The 27,480-nt window shown below is 46.8% G+C and overlaps 1 protein-coding gene across 1 annotated transcript; it reads left to right on the forward strand.

Annotated features, from left to right (window-relative positions):
* Window positions 1–386: 386 nt before the first annotated feature.
* LOC130680899 (zinc finger protein 541-like) lies at window positions 387–22,710 on the forward strand. Its single transcript, XM_057492679.1, has 13 exons — window positions 387–885; window positions 2,530–4,345; window positions 6,007–6,065; window positions 6,343–6,502; window positions 7,813–8,137; window positions 16,666–16,729; window positions 17,319–17,461; window positions 17,838–17,941; window positions 19,140–19,215; window positions 19,766–19,854; window positions 21,946–22,089; window positions 22,253–22,434; window positions 22,545–22,710. Exons 1-13 carry the CDS (start codon window positions 656–658, stop codon window positions 22,708–22,710), a joined length of 3,558 nt encoding a protein of 1,185 aa, XP_057348662.1. The 5' UTR covers window positions 387–655.
* The last annotated feature ends 4,770 nt before the right edge of the window (window positions 22,711–27,480 follow it).

Genomic DNA, 27,480 nt, shown 5'->3' on the forward strand with positions numbered 1-27,480 from the left:
GGATAATTTTGTTTTGTAACAGGCTGCTCTTTTCTTAGTATTAATGCATGAATGTCCTTTCATGTCATCAGATAGTTTTCCACAGTTTTACCTTAAATGCTTATGTCCTAGACCATTTAAACCATGATGGTGTCACCTACATGCTCTCTGAACAGGTAGCAGGCTGTTCTAACAGGAAAGGCAATGCTGCGGGTAATTCCCCTGCAGTTAACTCCTCATATAAGTGTACATTATTTCCTTTAAAAACCCAAAGGTAAAAGTGGCTGGGAGAAAGGATTTATACTTCTGTAAGTTTTGGATGATGTATTTCTGGATTGCCCTTGTGAGAGGGCCATGATGTCATAAGGCCCCTGCAGCCACGGCAACCTGGTTTTTAGAATCCTTCCAGGCCACAACTGACCACAGTTTGGCCTCTGACTGGGTACTGTACTGCAGTGTGGCCAGACCAGGGTCCTTTCTCTCCCCACTCCCCGGTCTACGTCTTGTTTTCTCTGTGAATTAAGGTACTGGAGATGGAGAAAGGGTTCCTGGGTCTCTCTTCCCGCGTCTACTGTGGTTCTAAGAGTCGGGGAGCGCTTTAGCCGAGCTCGTCCATGTCCCCAGGTGTCTCTAACGTGGGCTTTCTCCTTCTGTTTGTTTAGACCTGAGGCTGGCCATGCTTCAGGTGCCTAGAGATGGTGACGAAGGAGGCAGGGCCACCTCCGGGAGCGCAGGGAAAGAAGAGCAGCATCACACTTCACCTCAGAAGCTGCTTCTGGATTGTAGCCTCTGCGGGAAGGTGTTCAGCCGCGCCAGCTCTCTTAGCAAGCACTACCTGACGCACAGCCAGGATCGGAAACACGTTTGCGGAATCTGCAGCAAGGCCTTTAAGCGCAAGGACCACCTGTATGTAGGAGTCTGGTCACCAACATCTGTGCAGGGGCCTGGGGAGGAGGGGGCATGTTCCTAGGTCGTTCTCATCACCTCCCAGATGAGCCTGACACACCCTGTCGGTGTTGGGTCCCTGTGACCCGTGCTTAGACGAGGACTCTGTGTCTGGGGACAGGTCTGCCACTGCCCTGAACAGGTCACCCTTGCGAGCTCCCAAAGTCACACCAATGAGAAAATCATTGCCTTGATTTGCAGACGGGACATCCCGAGGCAATTTTGTCATGGAGGGAATCAGGTTAACTTTATGGAGAAATATTTGGAGACAGTGATAGGTGCCTGAGGAGAACCAGCCCGTGTTTATTTGAGGAACATGTACCGGGACTCCACAGGGCATGAGAGATTCCAAAATCCCTGTGCCTAGAATGGGGCAATAGCACATTAACTCTTGTCTCTCTCTTTTAACTCCTGATTTTTTTTTTTTTTTTAACTCTTGATTTTAAAAGAAAGCCCATAAGGAGTCTGGAGCAGAATTCCTTTTGTTCCTAATGTCTGGTAAATGATAAGCTTTTCTTGCTAGTGAGGAAGGACAGACAGACTTCCTCAAACCAAGAGACTGGCAAGTGGGAGTCGGCAGTCCATTGCATTTTATATGCTCCTGGCCTTCCCAGAGGGCTTTGACTGACCCCCCTTCCCACTCATCCTCTCGCCAAGCCCCCCCCCCCCCGCCAGGGAAAGGCAGCGATTTGCTCATGTCACAGACCGATTAACAGGGGAGCTGGAGATTGGGTCTCTGCCACTCTCCTCAACTGGAGGCCAGGGCCGCCCTTTGGAGAAGGGCTCTGTCATTTATCAGCATGCCCCATGTGCCGCATTGTTAGGACTGTCCAGAGTAGGGCTGCTGGGAATGCGGAGGGTATTTACTCATCTGTTTATGTTATTAATGTAGATATAAGTATGACATAAACATAGGACATATTTGTATTCCTTTATTTTATAGGAGGCACATTTGACTGTTTTCTAGAATGTTCTGTTTGGGCATCTGTAAATTGTATTTTTTCCTGTGGGGGTTTTCAGGCAGCTGTCCCCTTATAGGAATTCTATGATAGGGGAAAGACTCCTTTGTTAAAGGCAGGATGCTCCCCAAATGAGCTTTTCCTCAAATGTATTCTGCAAAATTGGTTCTTGAGGGCACTAAGAGGAACTATTTCAAAAAACAGTTCTGTGGGCAACTAGGTTTCAGAGACATGGCAGGTTAAGCAGATGACCCTCTGTCTACCTACCTGCTATGTGGCTGTTACATTTGCTCCCGTGAACCTCCAAGAAGCACACGGTGCTCTGTTGGGACTGACTTGCCAGTGGAGCCCACGTCCTCGGGGGTGCCACTCAGGAGGGCTGGTGTTCCTGGGGAACCCATTCTGGGGAACACTGGCCTGGCTTCTGTTGACTTTTCTCTCAGATAAGGGGTATGTTTAACGGTGAGGGAGAGGGGCACCCCTTCCAGATGCTTTGACTGTAGCCGGGGGCTGAGTGCAGGTTCTGAACTGTGGTTCTGAGCTCCACTGCCCCTTGGGAGCACTGTTGGGGGAGTCAGGCTCAGGACCCTGCAGTGGGAGGCTGAGCCCCAGTGACCTCTGACTCCCTTCTCGTGTGTGACTCCAGGACTAGGCACTTGCTCACCCACCAGAAGACCAAGCCCTTTGCATGCAGGGAGCAGGGCTGCAGCAAGAGCTACTGTGATGACCGCTCCCTGCGCCGGCACTACGAGGTCCGGCACGGCTTGTGCATCCTGAAGGAGGCCCCCCCTGAGGAAGAAGCCTGTGGGGACTCCTCTCCTGCCCACGAGGTGGCCGGCCAGCCTGCTGTGGATGGCCTGCGGTCCCTGGTGCCTCCAGAAGCCAGGTCCCCAGGCCCCCTTTTGCCCAACCGAGAGCCCCTGCGCTCTATTGTAAGCAGCATGGTCCACCAGGAGATCTCTTCTCTCGGCCCAGTCCTGGCCGGGCCCTCAGATGACGGGGAAGGGAAAAACACAGCCTGTCCCTCCCCACCCTCACTGGGGCCCTACCCCTGCACCCCAGCGGCCCCAGGGACCCTGGGCAGTGATGTTCCTGAGGAGTGTCACCTCCTGTGGAAGGAGCCCGCCACTGGGTTCACAGCCATTCACTCCAGGGTAGCAGAGGATGGTGGTCCACACCCAGCTGAGTCGGAGCGGCCGCCCCAGCTACCGCCCACCCTGGAGAGCAGGCAGGAACGTGGGACCCTGCCGGCCGGCCTGCCTCTGTTCCAAGGCCAGGCAGCGCCCGCCAGTGCTGAGCCTTCAAACCACAACTTCCAGTGGCTCCGGAACCTGCCAGGCTGCCCCGAGAGCGAAGGGAATGATGCGTTTGCCATCCAGAAGCCCACTTCCATGTCCCCTCAGGAGGGCTCCGAGTCTGGGCCCAGGCCCAGCAGCACCTCCCTGATGGGGGAGCCCTCGCCCAGCGGTGGCCCCAGTCTGGAGGATGCACTGCCCCTCCCCCCAACACTCCGGAAGGCACCTGGGGAGGCCTCCAATGGCACTGGATATACCGGCGAGGAAGGGGACACCAGGGCTTCCAAGAACAGCGACTCCTGCTCACAGCAGCACGTGGAGGATCCCGGCCTCCAGGAGGCCCTGAAGCCGAGTGGGCTGTCATCTGACAACACAACGCCGCTCTCCGGGCAGTTGTTCCTGAACTCGCAGGAGTGTCTGGTGAGTCAAGGGCAGATGCAGGTGCTCCAGATGATCACCAATTCCCAGGTGTTCATCTCTGGCTCCCAGGTGGCTGTGGCCTCCTCCCAGCATGCTGTGCCTGAGGGCAAGCAGGCTGCGCTGAAGCCACTGCAGGGGCCGCGGCCACACCAGCCCCCACCACTGGCACCCACAGTTGACTCCTTCCATCCTGGCCCTGCAAACCCAGAGCCAGAGGGATCCCCGCCCCACAAGAGAAAAACCACGCCCGCCTTCCCCAGAGAGGCCTTGCCCGGCATCAATAGACGGGACACGAAGGGAGGACCAAAAGTGGCCCCTGTACCATGGGAACCCCCTGGGAATGCAGATGTCTCCTCTCTGGCCAAGCAGCTGAGATCCACGAAAGGGCCATTAGACCTGGGGGACATCCTCCCCACAGGGGGCCCACGGCAGACCCAGCTAAGTGGGGACAATCCTGCCGGAGCCCAGCTCCCACGGAAGCAGGCCCAGGTGGAGAATGGCCTGGCCTTGGGGGCCATGAAAGGTGCAAAGGGCCCGGCCTGCTCCCAGGGCAGAGGCCACAGGCTCTTCTCTGGCAACATGTGGGCCCAATGTTTCTTGGACTTCCAGAAGGAGAAGGTGAAAATGGATACGCGCTGTGAGGCCTCTCCCAGCCAGGTGGCCATGGCCTCCTTCTCATCGGCCGGGCCTTCAGTGGACACCCCGCAGGACTCAAAGTCCAAGCTGACGATATCCAACAGGATCCAGGTACCTGACTTTATGCTGTGAGATGAGAGACTCACTCATCACTTGTTTCCGAATTTCTGAGTGTCCAGACATTTTATTTAGTGCCCGTGAGTCCTCAGACCCAGTTTTACAGAGGGGAAGTGAAGGTTTAGAGACATCATGGCCCCCCACCAACCTTCCCCGCAAAAAAGCCAGGATGAAGGCTTTGCAAAGTCGCTGGGACGCCCCGTGTCACCTTTCCTCACTGAGTTTTTTCTGCCTGCTTTCCTCTTGCCCTTCTCTTCCTTCTGGGTTTGCCCCTCAAACTCTTCAGAGGATATAATGGTAGAGTTCCTTCCCCCTCAGTATTCCTTCATGAGAAGCCATCTCTGGCTGTGGGGCAGGGGTGCCCACATGTGTCAGCACTTGTGCAGCATTAGCCTGGTTCCTTCCCAGGTGGTGGCCACGAGGACCTGGGCGCCAGGCGGTCAGCCGCTTCTCTTTGCGACGTGCTCAGGTCTAGCACCCGACAGCTGTATCCTCTTCGTTTTTAAGCAGCTTTAATATTCATATGCCATCTAATTGGCCATTTTAAATCACACCATCTGATGATCTTTAGTAGTACTAACAAAGGTTGTGCACCATTACCACTTTTTCCACAACATTTTTCATCAACCCAGAAATTAACCCCACACCCTTAGTTGTCCCCCCAGGTCTCCCCCTAACCTCCCAGCCCCTGGCACCACGAATCTACCCCTGTCTCTATGGATTTGCCTACTCTGGACACTTCATATTATTGAAATCATACACTGTGGCCTTTCATGTCTGCCTTCTTCCACTCAGCATAATGTTTTCAAAGTCCATTCATGTTGTAGCATATGCCACGCTTCGCTCCTTTTTATGTATGAATAATACTCCATTGTGTGGATACATCGCATTTTGTTTATTCATCAGTTGATGGCCATTTGGGTTGTTTCCACTTCTTGGCCATCGTGAATAGTGCTTCTGTGAGCATTCATACAAGTTTTTGTGGGGACATACATTTTCATTTCTCTTGGGAATGACCTAGGGGTGGGATTATCAGTTCATGGGGTAGCTCTGTGCTTAACCATCTGAGAAGCTGCCAGGCTTTTCCAAAGCAGTTGCACCATTTCACATCCCCATCCTCAGTGTACGAGGGCTCCGATTACTCCACAGCCTCATCAGCACTTGCTATTGTCCAATTTTTTTTTTTTTACCATAGCCATTCTAGTGGCTGTGAGGTGCTGCCTCATCATGGTCTGACTCACGAGGCTCTAATGGCTGATGGTGCTGAGCATCTTTTCATGTGCTTATCGGCCATTCATGTCTTCTTCGGTTTGGTGTCTGTTCATATCCTTTGCCCATTTTTGAACCGGGTTATTTGACTTTTGTTAGGCTGTAAGAGTTCTTTATGTATTGTACATACAAGGCCCTTATGAGATGTATAACGTGTAATGACTTTCTCCCATTCTGTGGGTTCTTACTTTATTGATGGTGTCCCTTGATGCAGGGAAGTTTTAAGTTTTGGTAAGTCCAGTTTGTTCTCTGTGTCATCCAAGAAAGCATGGCCTAATCCAAGGTCACGGAGTCACACCTGTGTTTTCTTCTCGGCACCTTGTAGTTTTAGTCCTTGCAGATGCCTCATTTTTGATATGTTGGTTCAGATGTATTTTCATCTTCAGGATGGAAATACCTACCAGCTCCCCGATCCAGTGAAGGAGGAGAGCACGGCAGGCGGATGGTAAGTTCAGAAACCCCTCCCTGCCGGGCGTGGGGCTCAACCTCTCAGGAGTGCTCTGGGGGCTTTTATGTGCTGGCCTTGGGCCAGTGAGTTCTGGATGCTTCAGCCCTGAAGAGGTACATGCCAGGCCACGAAGGAAGGGGGTATCGTCTCCATTTCTGGGGATTCATCGAGAGTTGTCAGTGGATTAGACATAAAAGAAAAAAAGAAAAAAACAGAGAATACAGGGGTGGAGTCCCCTTCTCCCGTTCTTCCCCCCTGCCGTGTCTCTCCACAGTAACCAGCAAAATGGAGGCCCTGCAGACTGGGCAGAGTCAAGGAGCGCGTATGTCTGCAAGAATTGTAGCCAGATGTTTTATACAGAGGAGGGGCTAATCAGCCATATGTGTTTTCTCAACGACCAGTGGCTGTCACCTCGAGCGAACCAGGACCAGCAGGTGAAGGGGCGTGCACAGTAGGTTCTGTGCTCGCAGGGCGCTCACAGGCTTTCGGGGAGGGTGTCTGTGGCTGGGTGTCATGGTCTCAGGATGGAGGCGCCCCCCGGGGAAGCCTGGGCAGGGACGAGGGGTCAGGCTGCGCTGCTCTGGGGGGCAGGCCGGCGCTTGAGCCTGGAGCATCCCCTCTGCCGCCTGCCTACGGTTCCTCTTACGCTGCCATCTCTTCCTGTGTTTAGGTGTCGGGCACAGAGTTTTTCAAGCCTCTGAGTCAGGCGCTGAGGGTGGAGGTGGAGGCACAGAGCCCCCCAGGAGCCGTGAAGCCCCCAGATGGCATGAGCACAGCTCCTCTGGGGATGCCTCTGGGCCCAGTGAGCTGGCCCCCGGGGTGCACAGTCAAGGTGGGTGCTGGTTGGTCCACTTTCTTCCCACTGATTCCTGCACAACCTGCCAGTGGAAGTCATAGGCAAAGCTCAAACCAGACGCCACAAAAAATCTCTCCAGAACAGCTTGGCTTGCACATTCATTCATTCATTCACCTTCTGGGCCGGCCCTGTGGGGGCAGTGCTGGGGACACCGTGGTGACAGGGATGGCCCCAGCCTGGCCTCCTGGGGCTCCCAGTCCATGCGAGTAGATGAACCCATGCCAGGCAGTGAGGACTCAGACTGGGCTGGGCTGGGAGGGGGAGGAGAGGGACTGAGGGGACACCAGAGACCCTGCCTGAGGAGGTCAAGGAGGACTTCCTGGAGGAGGGGGTCAGAGCTGAGACTTGGGGGATGAGGAGCAGTAAGATTGGCAGAAAAAGGGGAGATTGTGTGGAGGTGGTTAAGTTCACGGGATCAGCCATTGCAGCCCGTACTGGAGGGTCCCACCTGGAGAAGCCCCCTCCAGGCAGGGCAACAGGGTTCATAGATCCGTTTATCCATCTCACGGAGCTGCGGTCATTTTTCATTTTGTCATACTGGTGCACTGCATCTCCGGCCCCATCTCTAAGTGCCAATCTTTTTACCAACTTGACGCTGGCCTCATACATCTCCAAAACCCTGTGTATCAGGGCCTCTCCCTGGTGGGGTGGGCACATGAGGAAGCTTCCGGCATCATCCATCCAGGCCGAGAATCCGGGGTCTGGATCGAGCGTGGTGGCCATGCTTGGCTCCCTTGCTGAGCCCGGCTCGGACAGGGGTGTTGGGTGTTATGTTTCCCTCTGTCTCTGTGGGCAGTGCCCTTGCCGGTGCTCGCACCCCCTTGAAGACTGAGCTGTGCACATGTGGCCCCAAGTCACCCCCCTGTGGCTTTGAATTCTCTTCTCCAGGGACAGGACGGAGACCAGGAGGAGAGAGATGGGGAGGAGACCAGCCAGCCCAGAAAGCGGAGAAAGTGCCCCCGACCCAAGGCATCGTTCCTGCCTCCCACCCCTTCTGCCTCTGGGGGGCTGGGCCCTGAAGAAGGCCACCAGAGCTGCCTGCAGTCTCCAGTGCTCCTGGGGGACCACTCCCTGCAGGGACTGTGCCCGCGTTCTCCCGATACACTGCCCCTGGTGCTCAGCCCCATCCGGGAGGGGTCTGGGCTGGATTCCAGCACTCTCTGTTCCATGTCCACTCAGGCTGGTCCTGACAAACTCATCAGCAGCAAGCTTGGTGAGTGAGGCTGGGGCATCACTCGGCAGGCCTGCAATGGGCCAGATCCACCTCAACGTGTAGCATTTGGTCCAGGCGTTCTCTCTGGCCTGTGGCTGTGTCTGGCTTGAGGGTCCCATGGCTGCTCAGAGGTATCCCAGGACCATGTGGAACCAGCAGCCTTCTAGGTGCTGAGAATTTTACAGGCAGAAGGGAAATGTAGAGGCCATTTAGCCTGATCACCCTTCTGCCTGTCCTTTAGAAAAATTTTGTTAGCAGCTTTATTGGCACATAATTCACATACCATATGAATCACCCATTAAAGTATACAATGTGTTTTAGTAAATTCAGAGTTGTGCATCCATCACACTATGTAATTTTAGAGCAATTTCATCACCCCAGAAGCAGCTCTGTATCCATTAGCAGTCACACCCCCCCACAGCTCCCATCTCCCCCGCCCTGGGCAACCACTAATCATCTCTAATCATCATGGACGCACCTACTCTGGACATTGCATGTAATTGGAATCATACAGTATGCGACATTTGGTGTTTACTTTGTTCATTTAGCATAATGTTCTCAAAATTCATCCATGTTATAGCGTATACAGTGCTTCAATCCTTTTTATGGCTGAATAATATTCCGTTGTGTGGATACACAACATTTTATCCGTTTATAGCTGATGGGTCTTTGGGCTGTTTCCATCTTTTAATGGTTGTGAATAATGCTGTTATGAACATTCACATACAAGTTTTTGTTGGACAAAGGCTTTCATTTCTCTTGAGCTTATGCCTGGGAGTGGAATTGCTGGGTCACTGGTAACTATGTTTAACAGTTGAAAGAACTGCCAGACTGTTTTCCAAAACGGCTGAGCCATGGGAATAAATTTCCATGCACATGGCACGCAAGTTCCAATTTTCCACATCCTTGTCAACGATCCTTACCTTTTTCAATTATAACTCTCCTAGTGGGCATAAGATATCTCATTGTGGTTTTGATGTGTATTTCTCCAATGGCTAATGATGTTGATATCTTCCCATGTGCTTATTGTCCATTTGTGTATTTTCTCAGAAATGTCTATTCAGATCCTTTGCCCCTTTGTAAAATCGAGTTATTATCTTTGTATTACTGAGTTGTAAGAGCTCCGTTTATATTCTGTATGCAAGTCCCTTATTAGATATATGATTTGGGAATTCTCTCCTGTATCATGTCTTGTATTTTCATTTTATTTATGGCATTTGTGGTACAAGAGATTTTATTTTTTGTCACTTGTGCTTTTGGTGTTGTATCTACGGTTTTGCCTGACCAAAAGTCACTTTAAGTCACTTAAGAAAAGAGAAGAAATATGCAATTATGCTGACTTTTACTCCTTTTTCTTCTAAGAGCTTTATGATCTTGACTTTTACATTTAGGTCTTGGATCAATTTTAACTTACCTTTTCTATATTATGTGAGATAGGAGTCTAAATTCATTCTTTTGCGTGGGGGTATCAGTTGTTGCAGCACCGCTTGTTAAAGAGATTATTCTTTCCCCCATTGAGCTGGTGTGGCACCTTTGTGGAAATCAACTGACCATAGTGATTTTAGATTTTTCTTCTTTTTTGATACAGACAGTTACAGCTATAAGTTCCCTTGGAGCATTGCATTAGCCACATTCCATAAGTTTTAGTATGTTATGTTCTTCTTTCCTTTATCTCAAAATATTTCCTAATTTCTCTTTTGATTTCTTCTTAAATACACTGATTATTGAGGAGTGTGTTGTTTTATTTCCACATATTTGTGAATTTTCCAAATTGTCTCCTTTTATTGATTTCTAATGTAATTCTACTGCAGTCAGAGAACATGCTTTGTATTAAGTTGGTCCTTTCAAATTTATTGAGACATGTTTTATGAGCTACAATATGTTCTGTCCTGAAGAATGTCCCATGTGCACTTGAGAAGAATATATTCTACTGATGTTGGGTGGAACACACCAAAAATGTACCTATGTCTTGTTTCATTCTGTGTGGTTGTCCGATCCATTACTGCAAGTACTGAAATCTCCAACTATTGTTTTGAATTGTGTATTTCATACTCAATTGTGTCAGTTTCTGCTTCATGTATTTTTGGACTCTGTTTTTAGGTGCATATATGCTTATAATTGTCATAACATCCTGATGGAGTGATTGTTTTTCTCATGATATGACTACAATGTTATTTATCATCACTGCAATAATTTTATCATAATCTCTATGTTTTTTGTTTTAAAGTCTAATTAGCCTAACAGTACCATTCTGCCTCTTTTAAGGTTGTTTACTTGGTATATATTTTCTGACCTTGTATTTTCAAACTGCTTGTGTTTTTTTTAAATAAACCATGTTTCCTATAGATAATATTAGTTGGATCATACATTTTTTATCTAATGTTACAAACTCGGCATTTTGATTGGTTTATTCAGTCTGGTGTCATTTAATGTTACATTGATATAGGGAGGTTTACATTTACCTTTATGCATTTCCTTTTCTGAATGTACCTTGCCTTTTCCTCCTTATGTTCCTCTATTCTGGCTTACTTATGTATTAAGTATTTTCTATTGTAACATTTTAATTCCTTTAGCTTTTCATGTTTTTCTTAATCCTTCCTTAGTGGTTCCTCTACAATGTAAAATTACATCTGAATGTCATCAGAATCTCTTCAGATGTATAATAACTTACAGTGAAATACAAAGACACTACTCCTATGGAGCTCAATCTATCCTAACCATTTGGCTTTTATTATTTATATATGTATATTATATATGTATGTGTGTGGGTGTATAAACCCAGCAATACATTAATTCTTACATTATACGAATTTGTATTATGGAACCAAAACTGAGAGAATAAAGGAAAGCAAGCATTCTTTATACAGTTTGTTATATAACATTTTTAGTTACCATTTCTCATCTCTTCATTTATTCCTGTGGATTTGAGTTACTGTATGGAGTGTTATTTCTTTACTCCAATGCGTCTCCCCTTTGTTGTGCTGTTGTTGTCGTATATATGTTTATAAATTACAGGCCTATAACAGTAGTGTTTTGTGCAATTACTTTATAAGTCAATTAAGAAAAGAGAAAAAATATGCAATTATACTGACTTTTATAATTACCTATAGAAGTACATTTACCAGTGTTTATTGTTTGGATTCAGATTACTATCTCATGTCATTTTCTTTTTCAGTCTGAAGAACTTCCTGTAGTATTTATTTACATTGTGGAGGTGTAATTCACATGTCATACAATTCATCCCCTTAAAATACACAATAGGGTGGTGGTTGGTATATTCACAGAGCTGTGCCACCATTGCTACCATCAATTTTCGGATATTTTCATCATGTCCCAAGGGAGCCCTGTCCCCAGCCGTAGGTAACCACGAATCTACTTTCTGTCCTGTAGGCTCGGCTCTTCTGGACATTTCCTATTAGTGAGAATCATACAATGTGTGATTCCTTGTGTTTTCTTCCAGTTAACATGAAAACTTAGGGTTTCACCCATGTTGTGTATATCAGAACTTCATATCTTTTCATGGCTGAATAATTCTCTCCCTTTAATGTTCCTTGTAAGACATGTCTGCTAACAACAAGTTTCCTCAGTTTTTATTTACCTAAGGATGTCTGTTTTCACCTTAATTTGTGAAAGGTAATTTGCTGGATATAAGATTCTTGGTTGAGTTTTTACTTCCAGCAATGAGATCATGTTGTTCCACTGCCTTCCAACTGCTGTCATGTCCTATGAGAAGTCAGCTGTTAGTCTTACTGGAGTGTACATGTATATCACGTTATTTTTCTCTTTTTGCCTTCAAGATCTTTATCTTTGGCTTTCAGTATTTTGCCTATGATGTGCCCAGATGGAGAGCTCTTTGTGTTTATGCTACTTGGAGTTTATAGAGTTTCTTGGATGTATGTACTGTTTTTTGGTCACATTTTGGGCATTTTCTGCCATTAAATACTTTAAATATTTTTCTGTTCCTTTCTCCACTCCTCCTTGTATTCCCATTACACGTGTTGCTGCACTTATTGATGCCCCACATTTCTCTGTGGCTCTTCGTTTTCCTTCATTCATTTATTTTTCTCTCTGTTCTTCAAAATCCATCATCTCCATGGATCTCACTTTAAGTTGGCTGCTGGTTACCTCTGCCAGCTCCAATCTGCATTTTGGTTATGGATCTTAACTCCAAGATTTCCATTTGTTTCTTTAAAAAAACAATTTCTACCTCTTAATAGTTTTCTCTCTTTGTTGAGCATTTTTCATTGTACCTTCCTTTAGCTCTTTAGGCATGAGAGCTGGGAGGAGAGGGAACCCCTGTGTCCCTGGTGACACCTCCCTGGAGTAGAGCCCTCCAAGTAGAGGTTCTGATACACAGTGCATGGGGTTGGTAGGTAAGGGAGCAAGTCATGGCTCAGGTGCCACAAACTCACTATTCTTACTGACATTTACTCAGTTGTCCTGAATGAATATTTCTTAAAATGCTGTATACCTTCAGGATAACTTCTGGAGACTTTAACTGCTTTAAAAATAATTTTTACCTGTTACTTTGTTGATTTACAATTTGTCTTTCTAGAACTCCTAGTCCTCTTCCACATGATCTTTTTAAGAATTTTTGTTGTGGCTAGAAGAGTTAACGTAAGACCTAATGTCTAACAGATGTTTTAAGTGTTCAATATAGTATTGTTGGCAGTGCCACACAGCAGATCTCTAGAGTTTATTTATCTTCCTTAACTGAGACTTTATACACCTTGTTTAGTAACTCCCCATTTCCCAAGACCCTAACCCTGGCCAACACCATTCCACCCTTTGGTTATATGGATTTGACTACTTTAGATACTACATGTTAAGTGTATTCATGCAGTGTTTCTCTTTCTGTGACTGGCTTATTTCATTTAGTGTTCTCAAGGGGTTCATCCATGTTGTTGCATATTGCAAAATTCCCTTTTTTCGAGGCTAAATAGGATTCCATTGTATGTATAAACCACATATTCCTTACCCATTCATATGTCGATGGGCATCTTGGTTGTTTCCACATCTTAGCTATTGTGAATCACGTTGCAGTGAACATGGGAGTGCAGGTGTCTCGTTGAGAGCCTGATTTTAGTCCTTTTGGGTCAATACCCACAAGTGGGGGTGCTGGATCAAAGGGTAGTTCTGTTGTTAGTGTTCTGAGGGAGCTCCCGTCCTTGCAAGCTTGGAAACCCTGCTTTCAGCTGCTCTACAAAAGCAGGTAGAAGGGGCCCCTGCATCCCTTCCAGTCAGTGTTCTTGAAGCTTTCTGTTGCGTGTTTTCTAGATCAGCTGGATGACTCTTCTGGCAACCATGTTATCACGGATGACACCAAGCCCCACATTCGAATGTGAGTTTGAACAGACTTAGAACCTGGGGGTCCTACCAAAGTGGGGATATTCTTACCCTCCTTGTGTGCCCTCAGAGCTCCTTCCTCACAGGGGCGTTAGCTGCTCTCTGGGAGAGAAGTGGTAGATTTCTCTGGGTGTATGTGGGATGTTCCTCCAATATTCATTCTGTCTGGGCATCCCATAGTTGGGCCCACGGGGACAAATGCACAGGACCCTGGGGATATAGGTAGAACTGGTGAAGGCACATGTGAGGCTTGAGTATCCATGGAATGTGACTAGAGGGATGTGGCCATGGATGTTGAAGCATGCCAGGCATCAGCATACACCTCCCCTGTCCTGGACCCCTAGAGGGGCACCTGAGGGAGAAGCCTGGTGGTAAAGAAAATTGGAGGAAGGGAGTGTAGCTGGACGGTATCTAGAACACTTGTCCATGTCTGTCAGGGGTGACGAATACTCAGCAGATGCAACTGGGAAATGACAGACGTTTCCACAGAGCAGGGTTGTGGCCTGAGAGCAGGGCACGTCACACATCTCCGTCTTACTTCCCATCTTAGTCACATGTGTATGTCTCGTGTGTGGCCTCATTTCAGACGCATCAGGAGAGGAAAGAAGTTTCAAGCCGAGATCCCGGAGCTCCAGGAGCGCCCTACAGCCGAGACCATTGCACATGGAGCTTCACTGGTCTGGAAGCCATCGGACGATGTGACAGGCGATCCAGAAACACCAGATAGAGGTGGCTGAGACATGGGGGCCAAATTCCCAAGGGTACCCCCCCTTCCCTCATCTCCAAGGAGTTCCTCCTCCCAGTTCTCACCTGGACCAAGAAGCAGTATCCCTGGGTGGGGTAGCAGGCTGTGGGACCGGGACTTCTCCTCCCGCCCCCCATTCTTCTCATGCAGTAACCATCCAGGTCATCCTGAGCAGGTCCCAGGAGTAGGGTTTCTGCCTTCCTCCCTGTCCCTCCCGTCACTTACAGTGAAATACGGAAATATTACTACTATACAGCTCTATTTCTCCGAACCCTCTTGCTCTTATTATTCATATATGTACTTTATATATGTATGTTTATGTGAGTGTGTGTGTATATAAACCCAGCAAAACATCAATTCTTATATTATACAATTTTGTTTTATGTAACAAAAACTGAGAGAATCAGCGGATGCAAGCATTATTTATACAGTTTGTTACATAACATTTTTAGTTCCCATTTCTCATCTCTTCATTTATTCCTGTGGATTTGAGTTACTGTATGCAGTGCTATTTCTTTACTCCAATGCATCTCCCCTTTCTTGTGCTCTTGTTGTCATATATATGTTTGTAAATTACAGGCCTGTATCAGTAGTGTTTTATGCAATTACTTTTTAGTTCAATTAAGAAAAGAGAAAAAGTATGCATTTAGCCTGAGGTTAATAATTACCTATATAAGTACCTTTAGCAGTGTTTTTTGTTTCTTTGTTTGGATTCAGATTACCATCTCATGTCATATTCTCTTTCAGTCTGAAGAACTTCCTGTAGTATTTATTTTCATTGTGGATGTGTAATTCACATGTCATACAATTCATCCCCTTAAAATAAACTATACATTGTTAGTTGGTATTTCACTGAGCTGTGTGTGCAACCGTTGCTACCATCAATTTTTGGATATTTTCATCATGTCCAAGGGAGCCCTGTACTCAGTAGTCACTTGTCCCTCCCCTCTCGACCCTGTCCCCACCTGTAGGTAACCAAAAATCTACTTTCTGTCCTGTAGACTTGGCTCTTCTAGACATTTCATATAAGTGGGAATCATACAATGTGTGCTTCTTTGTGTTTTCTTCCAGTTAGCATGAAAACTTAGGGTTTCACCCATGTTGTGTATATCAGAACTTCATTTCTTTTCATGGCTGAATAATTCTCTCCCTTTAATGTTCCTTGTAAGATACGTCTGCTAGCAACAAGTTTCCTCAGTTTTTATTTACCTAAGGATGTCTTTTTCCACCTTCATTTTTGAAAGGTAATTTGCTGGATATAAGATTCTTGGTTGAGTTTTTACTTCCAGCAATGAGATCATGTTGTCCCACTGCCTTCCAACTGCTGTCATGTCCGATGAGAAGTCAGCTGTTAATCTTACTGGAGTGTACATGTATATCACGTTATTTTTCTCTTTTTGTTTTCAAGCTCTTTATCTTTGGCTTTCAGTATTTTGCCTATGATGTGCCCAGATGGAGAGCTCTTTGTGTTTATGCTACTTGGAGTTTATAGAGTTTCTTGGATGTATGTACTGTTTTTTGGTCACATTTTGCACACTTTCTGCCACTAAATACTTTAAATATTTTTCTGTTCCTTTCTCCACTCCTCCTTGTATTCCCATTGCATGTGTTGCTGCACTTATTGATGTCCCACATTTGTCTGTGGCTCTTCGTTTTCCTTCATTCATTTATTTTTCTCTCTGTATTTTTTTTTATTCTTTACTCTTTGTATTTTCAGAAGTCCTAGTCCTCTTCCACATGATCTTTTTAACAATTATTGTTGTGACAAGAAGAGTGAACATAAGACCTACCCTCTAACGAATCTTTTAAGTGTTCAATATAGTATTGTTGGCAGTGCCATACAGCAGATCTCTAGAGTTTATTCATCTTGCTTAACTGAGACTTTACATTCCTTGGTTAGTAACACCCCATTTCCCACAACCCTAAACCTGGACATCACCATTCCTCTCTTTTTATATGGATTTGACTGTTTTAGATACTACATGTTAAGTGCATTCATGCAGTATTTCTCTTTCTGTGACTGGCTTATTTCATTTAATGTTCTCAAGGGGTTCATCCATGTTGTTGCATATTGCAAAATGTCCTTTTTTCAATGCTAAATAGGATTCATTGTATGTATAAACCACATATTCTTTACCCATTCATATGTCGATGGGCATCTTGGGAGTTTCCACATCTTAGCTATTGTGAATCACGTTGCAGTGACCATGGGAGTGCAGGTGTCTCTTTGAGACCCCGATTTCTGTCCTTCTGGGTCAATTCCCACACGGGGGGGTTGCTGGATCATACGGTAGTTCAATTGTTAGTGTTCTGAGGGAGCTCCCAACCTTGCAAGCTTGGAAACCCTGCTTTCAGCTGCTCTACAAAGGCAGGCAGAAGGGGCCCCTGCATGCCTTCCAGTCCGTGTTCTTGAAGCTTTCTGTTGCGTGTTTTCTAGATCTAGTGAATGACGCTTCTGGCATCTGCGCATTCGAGGATGACACGGAGCTCAGCACTGAACCGTGAGTTGGAACAGACTTAGATCCTGGAGGTCCTACCAAAGTGGGGATATTCTTACCCTCCTTGTGAGCCCTCAGAGCTCCTTCCTCACAGGGGCGTTAGCTGCTCTCTGGGAGAGAAGTGGTAGATTTCTCTGGGTGTATGTGGGAAGTTCCTCCAGTGTTCCTTCTTTCTGGGCATCCCATAGTTCGGCCCACGGGGACAAATGCCCAGGACCCTGGGGATATAAGTAGAACTGGTGATGGCACATGTGAGGCTTGAGTATCCATGGAATGTGACTAGGGGGATGTGGCCATGGGTTTAGAAGCATGCCAGGCATCAGCATACACCTCCCCTGCCCTGGACTCCAAGAGGGGCCCCTGAGGGAGAAGCCTGGTGGTAAAGAAAATTGGAGGAAGAGAGTGTAGCTGGACGGTATCTAGAACACTTGTCCATGTCTGTCAGGGGTGACGAATACTCAGCAGATGCATCTGGGAGATGACAGGTTTCCACAGAGCAGGGTTGTGGCCTGAGAGCAGGGCACGTCACACATCTCCGTCTTATTTCCCATATTAGTCACATGTGTATGTCTCGTGTGTGGCCTCATTTCAGACACATCAGGATAGGAGGCGAGTTTCAGGCTGAGATCCCGGAGCTCCTGGAGCGCCCTCCTGCTGAGACCGATGAAGATGGAGCTTCTCTCGTCTGGAAGCCATGGGACGATATGACAAGCAATCCAGAAACACTGGATAGAGGTGGCTGAGACATGGGGGCCAAATTCCCAAGGGTAACCCCCCTTCCCTCATCTCCAAGGAGTTCCTCCTCCCAGGTCTCACCTGGACCAAGAAGCAGTATCCCTGGGTGGGGTAGCAGGCTGTGGGACTAGGACTTCTCCTCCCGCCCCTCATTCTCCTCATGCAGTAACCAGCCAGGCCATCCTGAGCAGGTGCCAGGAGCAGGGTTCCTGCCCTTCCCCCCGTCCTTCCCTTCGCCTGCTTTTCAGGGAACTGTGAGGGAGACAGGGACAAGGAGCCCCTCCCTGTGCTTTTGGGGACATGTCCTCCCCGGTATTCACTGACTCCCTGTGTCTCCCATCTCTCACGCTTGGCTGGGGACGTTTGCTGGGAACAGTGACTGAACTCTGCAACTTGGCCTGCTCCAGCACGATGCCAGGAGGGGGCACCAACCTGGAGCTCGCTCTGCACTGCCTGCACGAAGCCCAGGGTGACGTCCCGGTGAGCTAGAGGCAGGGGCGGGATTGGTGGGTCCCTGGGAAGTCCCTGCCCTGCTGAGGCTGCGGATCTGGTGCATGTAACGTGCCATCTGTGGGCTTTGCGGCTCATGAAAACTGAGAAAGGCCACCCATCCTTTTCCCCAGTGGCTGTGGGGTTGATGTCCTTGTCAGTTGTAGGGCAAGTGTGTAGATGGGGCTCAGTTAGTCAGTTATTTACCTGGAGCAGCAGCAGAGCACCAGGTTCCTCCGAGATCGCAGGGTCATGGGGAGTGGAGCCGAGTAGACTGACTCAGGTCCTGCACTGATCTGGTTTATTGATGGAGCTTTATCTTTTTAATTAAAAGCCCATGTACGAAAACCCCTGATGCAACAAAAATATCTGCTTCCTCCAAGGACCCGCTTGACCATCCTGAAGTTTAGAAAATAAAAAGTCCCACTCTGAGTAGTGGGAAGGGAGGTCAAGTCACCTGAGTTAGGGCCCCAGGAGTCAGTGTTGGCAACTGTACTTTTCCTCAGGTTGCAAGGCAGTGGGCGGCACAGAGTAGGTGCTCAGCCAAGGAACCAGCACATGTTTGTTGGCCCTCATGAGTGTCGTGGCCCTGGGGCACGGCTGGCTTTGGGGCCCCACTCGGTCTAATGCTCTGCCTCCACCATTTTTGAAATTAACAAATTTTCTAAAAGGGGCCTGCGTTTTCATTCTGTGCTGGGCCCTGCAGGTTCCACGGCCAGTCCCGATCAGGTTTACACTGGTGAGCGAGACAAAATCCTTCTCTGTGGGGCTTACATTTTAATTTTAGGACAGTCAAAGGGAAATCTGTTTTCAAAAATTGTTAGTGGTTAGTGCTATGAAGAAAATACAATGGGGCGTGGCACAGGCAGGGCTCCTCCAAATGCCAGTCCTTGACGAAGGAAGGAGCTGGTGCCGGAATAAATCCGCACACTGCTTCCTTCATCAAGAAAACCCTACTGAGAAAAACCCCAGCTGCACTCAGCAGTATGCGCAGTGACGGAGCCGGCATGTCCACTGCAGTTCACAGGCCGCGGCCAGCCCACGGCCCCACCACGCGCTGAGTAGCCGTGGAGCGTGGGAGGCTTTAGGGGGGCCTGTCAGTGCTTTTCAAATGAATGAAGGGATGAAGGCAGGCCTCCACCTCACCTTCCCTCCCTCAGAAAGTAGCCTGCTTTCCTTCCTGCTCCAGGTGGCCCTAGAGACCCTCCTACTGAGCGGACCCCAGAAGCCGCCGACTCACCCTCTCGCCAACTATCACTACGCAGGTACTGGAGCGAGGCTGCGGGGGTGGGTGTGCCCGGCTAGTACCCGAGAGCCAGTCGGTCTCCTCAGCAGGCTCTGCTTGTGCCCCTGGGCGTGCTCTTGGGGCCCTCCTTCTCCTGCCTTTCCAGAAGGGTATTTCCTCTCCAGGGGACCTCAGGGGGTGCCTCTCTCTCCTGGCTGGGTCCTCCTTCCCCCTTCCAGGGATTCCCTCACCGTCTGTGCCCAGCCAGGAAAGGGGTCCCCTGGCCAGGGAGAGGTGAAGGCGGGCTCAGATGCAGTGGCTGAGCACCCCAGCCTGGGAGTCAGGCAACTGGGGGTCCCTGCCTCCCGTTGGCAAGTCTGTTAACCAATGGAAGCCTTGTTATTGCATCTGTAAAGTGGGGATAGTACTGATCCCAACCAGCTAAGGTTTTTCTAAGGATTGTATGAGATAAAACAGAATTCTTGGCACATCATTGGTACTCGGTAATGACAGCTTTAAAAAGGGCAGGCTGCATTTCAGTCACGGCTGTGGCCGCAGAACTGTCCTTCTCCCTCCTGTTTCTCCAATAGGTTCAGACGTCTGGACCCCCACAGAGAAGGAGCTGTTTAATAAGGCATTCCAGGCTCATAAGAACAACTTTTCCTTGATACACCAGATGGTAAGGTGTACGTGGGTGGGCTGGTGTAGACAAGGCCTCATCTCTCACCGCTGAGAGGAGCTAGAGCTGGAGGGCCTATCTGGGTGACACGCTGTTCACACTGTAAACTGCTTGTAGTTTATAAAGCCACTGATGTGAACAACTCCAGAGAGTACAGAAATGCCATCACGTGCTCAAAGCCCTCCACACCCATCCCCGTCATCCTACTTCTGAATGATGACCTCTGACTTTGGTTGGGCACCTCAGGCATTTGTCCGTACAGATCTTACATGCACATACACATGTATTCAGAAAAGGATGCGAACATACTACACTTAATGTCTGCTGATGTTTTTTGTTCTTTTAACTTGATACACACAAAACTGCACGTAACCAAAATGTAAGATTTGATGTTTATACCCGCAAAACCATCACCATGATCAAGATAAGAAACACATTCATCACCCCCAAAAGGTTCCTCCTGCCCCCGTGATAAATCCCTTTTTCCTACCACCCCTGTCCCTAATCACCTCCTTATCTTCTTTCTGTCACTATAAGTTTGTTTGCATTTTCCAGTGTTTTCTATCTATCCTGCAGCATGTGCACTGCTTGTCTGCCTTGTGTGGCTTCTTACACTCAGCATCACTATTTTGAGGTCCATCCATGTTACTGTGTGGACCCTTTTTCTTGCTGAGGAGTATTCCATTGTGTGGATGTAACACAGTTCGTTTAATCATTCACCTACTGAGGGACATCTGCGTGGTTTCCAGGTATCTGCAATTATAAAAAAAGCTGCTGTGAACATTCACATTCAAATCTCTACATGACCAAGTAGTGTTGGTGGCGGGGCAGGTGGTAAATACTTAGGAAAGGAATGAGTGGCTCACATGATAGGTGTACACTGAACTTTTTCAAGAAAGTGCCTTTTCATCTACTTCTTCCAGGTGGTTCTTTACCCAGTTTTGGGTCACCTCATTCGCACATGCTGGTCAGCACATTGCTGAACGCTCGAGGGGAGCGCCCCCCAGATCTGTGGAAGTTTCATCTGTGCAGCTCTCTTCCCTGTCCTGCCTTGTCCTGTGAACTCTCACCGCCTTGTTCTCCCAGAACCCCCCCTCCCATCTCAGCTCAGGAAGCCCACCGGGCTCTGCCCGGACCCCTCTCCCCAGACCATGGCCTGGAAACTCTCTCAGGGTGTAGTGTGTAGGGACAGTGGGGGCTTATTTTCTGTCTCTCAGAAAGACTTGTTCTTGGCTTGCCTAGCGTCTCACCAAACATCATTTCAGACATTTTGACTGTTTCTTCTCATTGTTTTGAATGGGAAGCTCAGTGTAGCTCCTGCTGCTCGCTCCATCTTGTTTGGAAGCAGAAGTCCAAGTTCTTTTTTTTTCTTCTAATGTAGTGATATTTCTTAGGCAGAGGATTTACTACTCTGGCTCCTAGTCTTTGAAGATATACAGAGCTGAAAAAATTTCACATGGAGAAAGTATTTTCTGAAGTGAGCCCCACATCTTAAATGGCCAATTTAATTTTCCTGAGAAATAGCTTTCCTAGAGCAATTAAACTTTCCTGTTCTGCTTTGTTTTTACAGAAGTTATTATTAATGGGGTCCATTCTTAGTGGGGGGAGAGCACATGTTGGAGTCTCAATGCCCAAGTATCCGACTGTGCCCTGAAAACCCCTCCTCTCATGGGCCCCTTATCTGTGTGCTGTAGGGCTCTGCCTGGCTGTTGCAAAGGCTGTGTGGTACCTGCTGATGAGGGCGTCCTGCTGCAGGGAGTCCCAGCTGGTAAATGCATAGCCATTAGGCCTGACGTCACAGTGAGCACCTGTGTAGGGAGCCCTCGTGTACACCTTCCCGTGGGGAAGGCCTCCCGGGATTGACTTGGGGCTCAGAGAGTGTGCAGAGCTTGGACGGTGCTGGCTACGGTGGCTTTACTCTGAGCCCCTCATCACCAGCAGGACTCTGTGCTTCTGTGCTCCTTGTAGCCCAGGGGCGTGCCAAGCCCAAGGGGAGAGACATTCCAGGAGAGCTTTCAGAAAGTGCGTAGCCCCATGGCGAGGGGGCATGTGAGGCAGTGCCCAAAGCCCGCTGCTGTTTTCTTTCACCAGGTCCAGACAAAGACCGTGGCCCAGTGTGTTGAGTACTACTACACCTGGAAAAAGAGGGTCAGGTTTACTACATCTTCTCGGGCCCCAGGACTGAAAAAGAAGGTCAAAAGAAAGCTGGCCGAGGCAGACCCAACAGAAGAAAAGGTAGGGGATTCTGGGGCAAGGGGGTCTCACTGGAGTTCAGTGCTGGTCTGAAGACCTACTGATCACCCAGGTTGGGGTGGGGAAGGGGCCCCTACAGAGGAAAGCATCACTCTCAGAAGGGTGGAAGGTTGGCACCCTGATGTCGTTTCTGCCCCTTCTGCAGGCCACTTGCAACCCTAAGAAGAGACCCAACCACCATCCAACCCCTGAGTTGAAGACAGAGACGGAGAGTGGCAGGGGAGAATCCGTTATCACCACGAGCCCAAGTGCTGCTCCCAAGCGGACCCCTGAGCCTCCGGAGTGCGTCCAGGGCCAAGGAGCTTTTCCCTGTGGGGAGTGTGAGAGGTGGGCACCAGCCCTGTCCCCGGATGCACCCGCACAGCCTGCCCTCTGTCCCCGTGGCCCTCAGCCCACCTTCCCCCTGCTTTGACCCATGTCCTCTGCTGACTCTGCAGGGTGTTTGACAAGATAAAGAGTCGAAATGCCCACATGAAGCGGCACCGGCTTCAGGACCCCGTGGAAAGAACTGACGGGGAGGAGAGGCCAGCGAAGGCCCTTAAGCTGCAAGAGGAGGAGAAGGAGGAGGAAGGGGAGACGGGGGCTGACATGGGCCCCTTGTAGTGGTGATTTGGGCCGTGAACCGGGGCCAGGCAGCGTGTCATCGGGATGAGGACCTCGGGCCATCACCTCTCCCTTTAGCCTCCCCGAGGTGTTCAGGGCATCCCTCTGCCTCCACCCCCACCCCCCGACCCCCTGACCAGCTCGGCTTGTCCACCTTAGACCGATGGGCACCGTGACGGAGCAGCGCGCAGCATGGTTTCCATACACACACTATTTATGCTGCATCTGATTTTTCCTGCTCTTCCAAGTGTGTCCCAGGGTCACGTATCACAGTTAGGCTTCCTAGTCTTTTTCTCCAGTGATCCTTTTGATTATATCTCAGACCCAGCATTCCATCACAACCACAGAGGTTATTTAAGAACTATTGGATGGTTTACTCCACAGGCACACATGAGTTTCAAAGCCTCACTCACTTGTTTCAGTAAAATGAAAAGGGCAGCTCCTTTTACACGTGAACCTGCTCAGCCAATTTACAACTTAGCCTTCAACTTGTCCGGGCTGAGCAGAAATCAACCGTGCAGACTGAGTATGTTTCCTCCTTCCTCTCCCATTACTTAACTTAGTCATGTCTCTTCCTAGAAATAGTGCCATTTTATTTCTCATCTCTTCCATATGCACCCCACCCCAAACAAAATCAACCAACCCACCCAAGCTTATTTCTCCTTTAATGCCTGCATCCTGACTGGGCCACACTTCTCCCAGCATGACTACAGGGCGACTTGAATTTCCATTTTGCTTTCCCATGTCGGGGACGTTAAACATATGACTGTTAGTGGGCAGTTCTGGAAACCTCCTCCCAGAGGACATGGCTTGCCCGTGAGATTGCCTACAAACTCCAGAAGTATCTATTTCTTTCAATAAATAAGTTCTTTTTGTATTGTTTATAGGCAACGAAACAGCCACAGAATCTTCTTTCTATAGGGGTTTTGTAGTGCTAGTGGAGTTGGCAAGTTGGCAGTAGTGGCAGTGGCGACAGTGTACGTGTGTGTGTGTGTGTGTGTGTGTGTGTGTGCGCTTCATTTTCCTTTCTTCCTAATGCAACAGTCTTTATAGCCCAGGAACAGTGTGGCCATTCATTCCTGGGAACCGTTTAAAGCAGACCTGGGAAATGAATTACTGACGGCCTCATTTCAGCACAGTACTCCATGATCAGACCTCCCTATGTATTTTGCAGAGCTCAGAATTCGAAGTCACATGTTAAGTTTCGTGAACATTGCTAAAAAAAAAAAAATCACAGCAAGATCACTTGTTGAACCCACTGAGTGTATTTTTCTTCAATCATCTCTTTTAAGATCAACATTAAGAAATCCACATTTGTCTTAACGGACTCCTCCTGCTTGAAACTATTCCAATTTAATTATGACACATTTGCTAAGATGGTTTAGGATTCCTAGCCTTGCCAAAGTTATGGATTCTGTTTCCTAGGGAAAGAGTATTTAACACTTTGTATACTTACAGTATAGTACCCTGAGGACCAGATCAGTTTGGAAGCCTCTGGGTAACCCATTTGTATACACACCATGACCGCTGGCCCAGGCTCCCACACACTCAATGCTTTTCCTAAACTGGTGTCCCCAGTGCCTGTATTAGAGAGAACGAGTTCACCTCATGGCCAGGAGCAGATCGTGATATTCCATGGTCCCAACCGAGATGAATCAAAGCCCTGGAGGTTGGGAATATGTCTTAATGGTATATTTGGTCTTGAACAAAACTACTGCTTCCATTTGATTTCTTCCCCCCTTTCCTTATCCGGATGATTTTCATTCTTACCTCACCCATCAACCTTTCAATAGGAGAATAAGAGCTATTTCCCTTCTTTGTTTGGGATTCTGGCTGCAACCCAGGCACCATTTTCCAAGTAATTAATGAGCCCTGCAATGTCCTGGCTTGTGACCACCGGCCTCTTCCTTTGTTATATTACATCTCGCCAGGGAAAGGACTGAATGCAGGAGCAGGCAGTAGACTGCCGCTTAATGAAGAGCAAGCTGCTATTTTTAGGCGAAAATACCCAAAGTTCTTTTACTTTTGCCACATGGAAAAAGTGTCTATTTAAAGCTGAATCTTAGGCTTATGAAGAAAGCCGCAGAGGTACAAGTATTTAAGAGTTACAGAGACCGAATACATTGTCAAGGGCTGGAACGGAGCACACAGTCTGGTCGGGTAGGAACTCAGTTTCTCCTCCCACCTGCCCCCCAAAGCCACTTTCCCTGCATCAGCATTGAGAAAACACCAGGTGACTCAGTTTTGGGTGAAGGGCAAAAAGAAGTCAAAAGGTTAAAGTGAACTTTTTTCCCTATTCCTTAGAGGCAAGGGGTCAAAATTTTGAGGTGTTGTTTACCGTGCTGCATTAAAAAAACATATTCTGACCATCTGCTGGGTATCTAAGATTGATCTGGGTATTAGCGGCAGAGTATTCATCAAACAGAATCTTTATACTCAAGGAACAGCCTAGTTGAAGAGGACTGGAATGAATGAATGAATGAATGAATGAATGAATGGGTTAATGAATGAAAGGAGCGGCGAACAAATGAGCTTAAAATGGATTTTTTTCACTTTAGGATCACTCGTTTATGGTCACAGCAGGTTGGGTAACATCTGTAGCTTATTTGTTTTAGATGTAGATCCATGTAAACCCAATCTCTTAACATGATCATAGGCTTTTTTCCTTTTTTTTATTAAGGTATTATTGATATACACTCATATTGTTCCTTCAGTTTTGCTTCATTGTTATACTCCACAAATGAGGGGAATCATTTGGTATTTGTCTTTCTCTGCCTGACTTATTTCCTGAGCATAATACTCTCTAGCTCCATTTACACTGTTGCAAAAATGTTGGGATTGGTTTCTTTCTTATGGCTGAATAGTATCCCATTGTGTATATGTACACTAAACAGTGTGACGAAGGCTCTTAATCAATGTCTCCTCACACTTGATGAGAGGAAGTGTTGACTCCCGGAACCACTTAATCTTTTATTTTTTTCATATATGGATCTAATTGAATTTAACTAAACATGAGAGAAGAGGTCAACATTTCTTCTCAGTTTATAGTGAGGGGAAGAAAACTATGAAATGGCTTAATACTATTTTTTTAGGGTAGTGGTCTAACTTCTTGCTAAAGGTAGCCACATATTTCTGAGCTGGTAGAATTTTGTAATTTTTAGAAGTAATTTCATTCATACATCTAGAATTGAAGTTTTCTTAAAATGCCTGAGGGGAAAAAACCCACAAAATATTTTTGCTGTTGTTTTTCCCCTGAAAGACTATATCACTTTTATTGGCTTAATGATTTGGGGAATATTTGATAACAAAGCAAGACTTGAAGGGGTCAACTTTATTGCTCTCATTTATTTTGCTAAGGGGTCAAAGAGAGTTGAAATATTTATCTCTGTAGTGTATCTTCTACACAAGCTCCAATCATGAGGACTGACTCATAGTCACATGTGAAAAGATTCACACCTCTGAAAGAAAAGTTTGCTTAATACCATGTTTATTAAGTTATTGGGCCAGAATTTTTTATAATTAGTGTAAATAATAGTGACAGAGTGTAGAAGGAACTTAAAGCCCTCTAAAATTAATTTTAGAAGTCAGCTTTAAGACTTGCTTATAGAAAACATCAGAATTTCACAACTAGAAGGGTTACATTTTTTTTTAATTTATACACTAAGAAACCAAGACCAGAGAAAATAATAAGCTGATTGCTGAAAAAATTGTAACTAGGATCAAAATCTTCAGTTTTCTAGAGTAAAGCTATTTCTATAATCCCCCCAAAAGTGGTAATAGTTCAGATAATTAATATAGAATTCTCTTAATGAATAAAGTCACAAAAGGCATTGCTAATAATGATTATTCAAACTAGAACCAGTATCCAATATTACTTAGAAGTTCATCAATTGATATATGAATAGCTAAAAAAGACTAGATACATATATACAATGGAATACTATTCAGCCATAAGAATGAAATCTTGCCTTTTGGGACAACCAATTAGTCCTAGAGGGTATCATTCCTGGAGGCTATCATGCTAAGTGAAGTAAGTCAAGCAAAGAAAGACAAATACCGTAGGATCCCCGTTATATGTTGAATATAAAAATCAAAACAGAAATAGACTTATAGACACAGAGAAGAGACTGTTGGCTGCCATAAGGGTGGCAGGTAGAGAAACAGGAGAAATAGGTCAAGCAGGAATAAAAATTAGTATGTCTGATATCTTCATGAGGATGATTATTACATGAGTGTATATGTATATGTCAAAATTCATTGAGCTGTACACTAAGATGTGTGCCTCAGAAAAATAATAATAATAATTTAAAAAACTGAAACTTGAAAGCTTTTCCATTTGCTATACTCTTCATGTTATTTGCTTGTTTCTTTTTTTTTTTTCTGTAGGGGAAGAGAATAAACTCTTATTAAGCGAATACAATGCCCAGACACTGCGTTTAGCATTTTGTTTATTTTATTATTATATTTAACTCTTAAAGGAGCCTCTTGTATCCTTTCATTCCATTTTCAGTCACGGAGACAGAGATTCAGATTAGTAAATGTCCCCCAATAATGCAGATAGTAAAGTGGCATAAAGGTTCTAAACATGTTTTTTACTTCAAAGCCCATTCTCATTTTTCTATAGAATAACTCTTACCACATCCTCCATAATCATATTTTTTGTTAATTATGTGACATTTCCTAGCTCCGATTTCTTTCAGTCATTAAGTATTCTCTTGCATTCACCAAATATATTTCCTTTATCAATTTATGATCAAAGAGATATGTTTG

This window comes from Manis pentadactyla, chromosome 15 (assembly GCF_030020395.1).
Source record: "Manis pentadactyla isolate mManPen7 chromosome 15, mManPen7.hap1, whole genome shotgun sequence".
NCBI classification, from domain to species: domain Eukaryota; kingdom Metazoa; phylum Chordata; class Mammalia; order Pholidota; family Manidae; genus Manis; species Manis pentadactyla.

Coding starts and splice junctions, on each gene's coding strand:
- LOC130680899 (XM_057492679.1), top strand. CDS start 656: ATGCTTCAGGTGCCTAGAGATGGTGACGAAGGAGGCAGGGCCACCTCC. Junction 4,346..6,006: donor CGATATCCAACAGGATCCAG/GTACCTGACTTT, acceptor TTTCATCTTCAG/GATGGAAATACCTACCAGCT. Junction 17,462..17,837: donor TCCAGAAACACTGGATAGAG/GTGGCTGAGACA, acceptor TGCTGGGAACAG/TGACTGAACTCTGCAACTTG.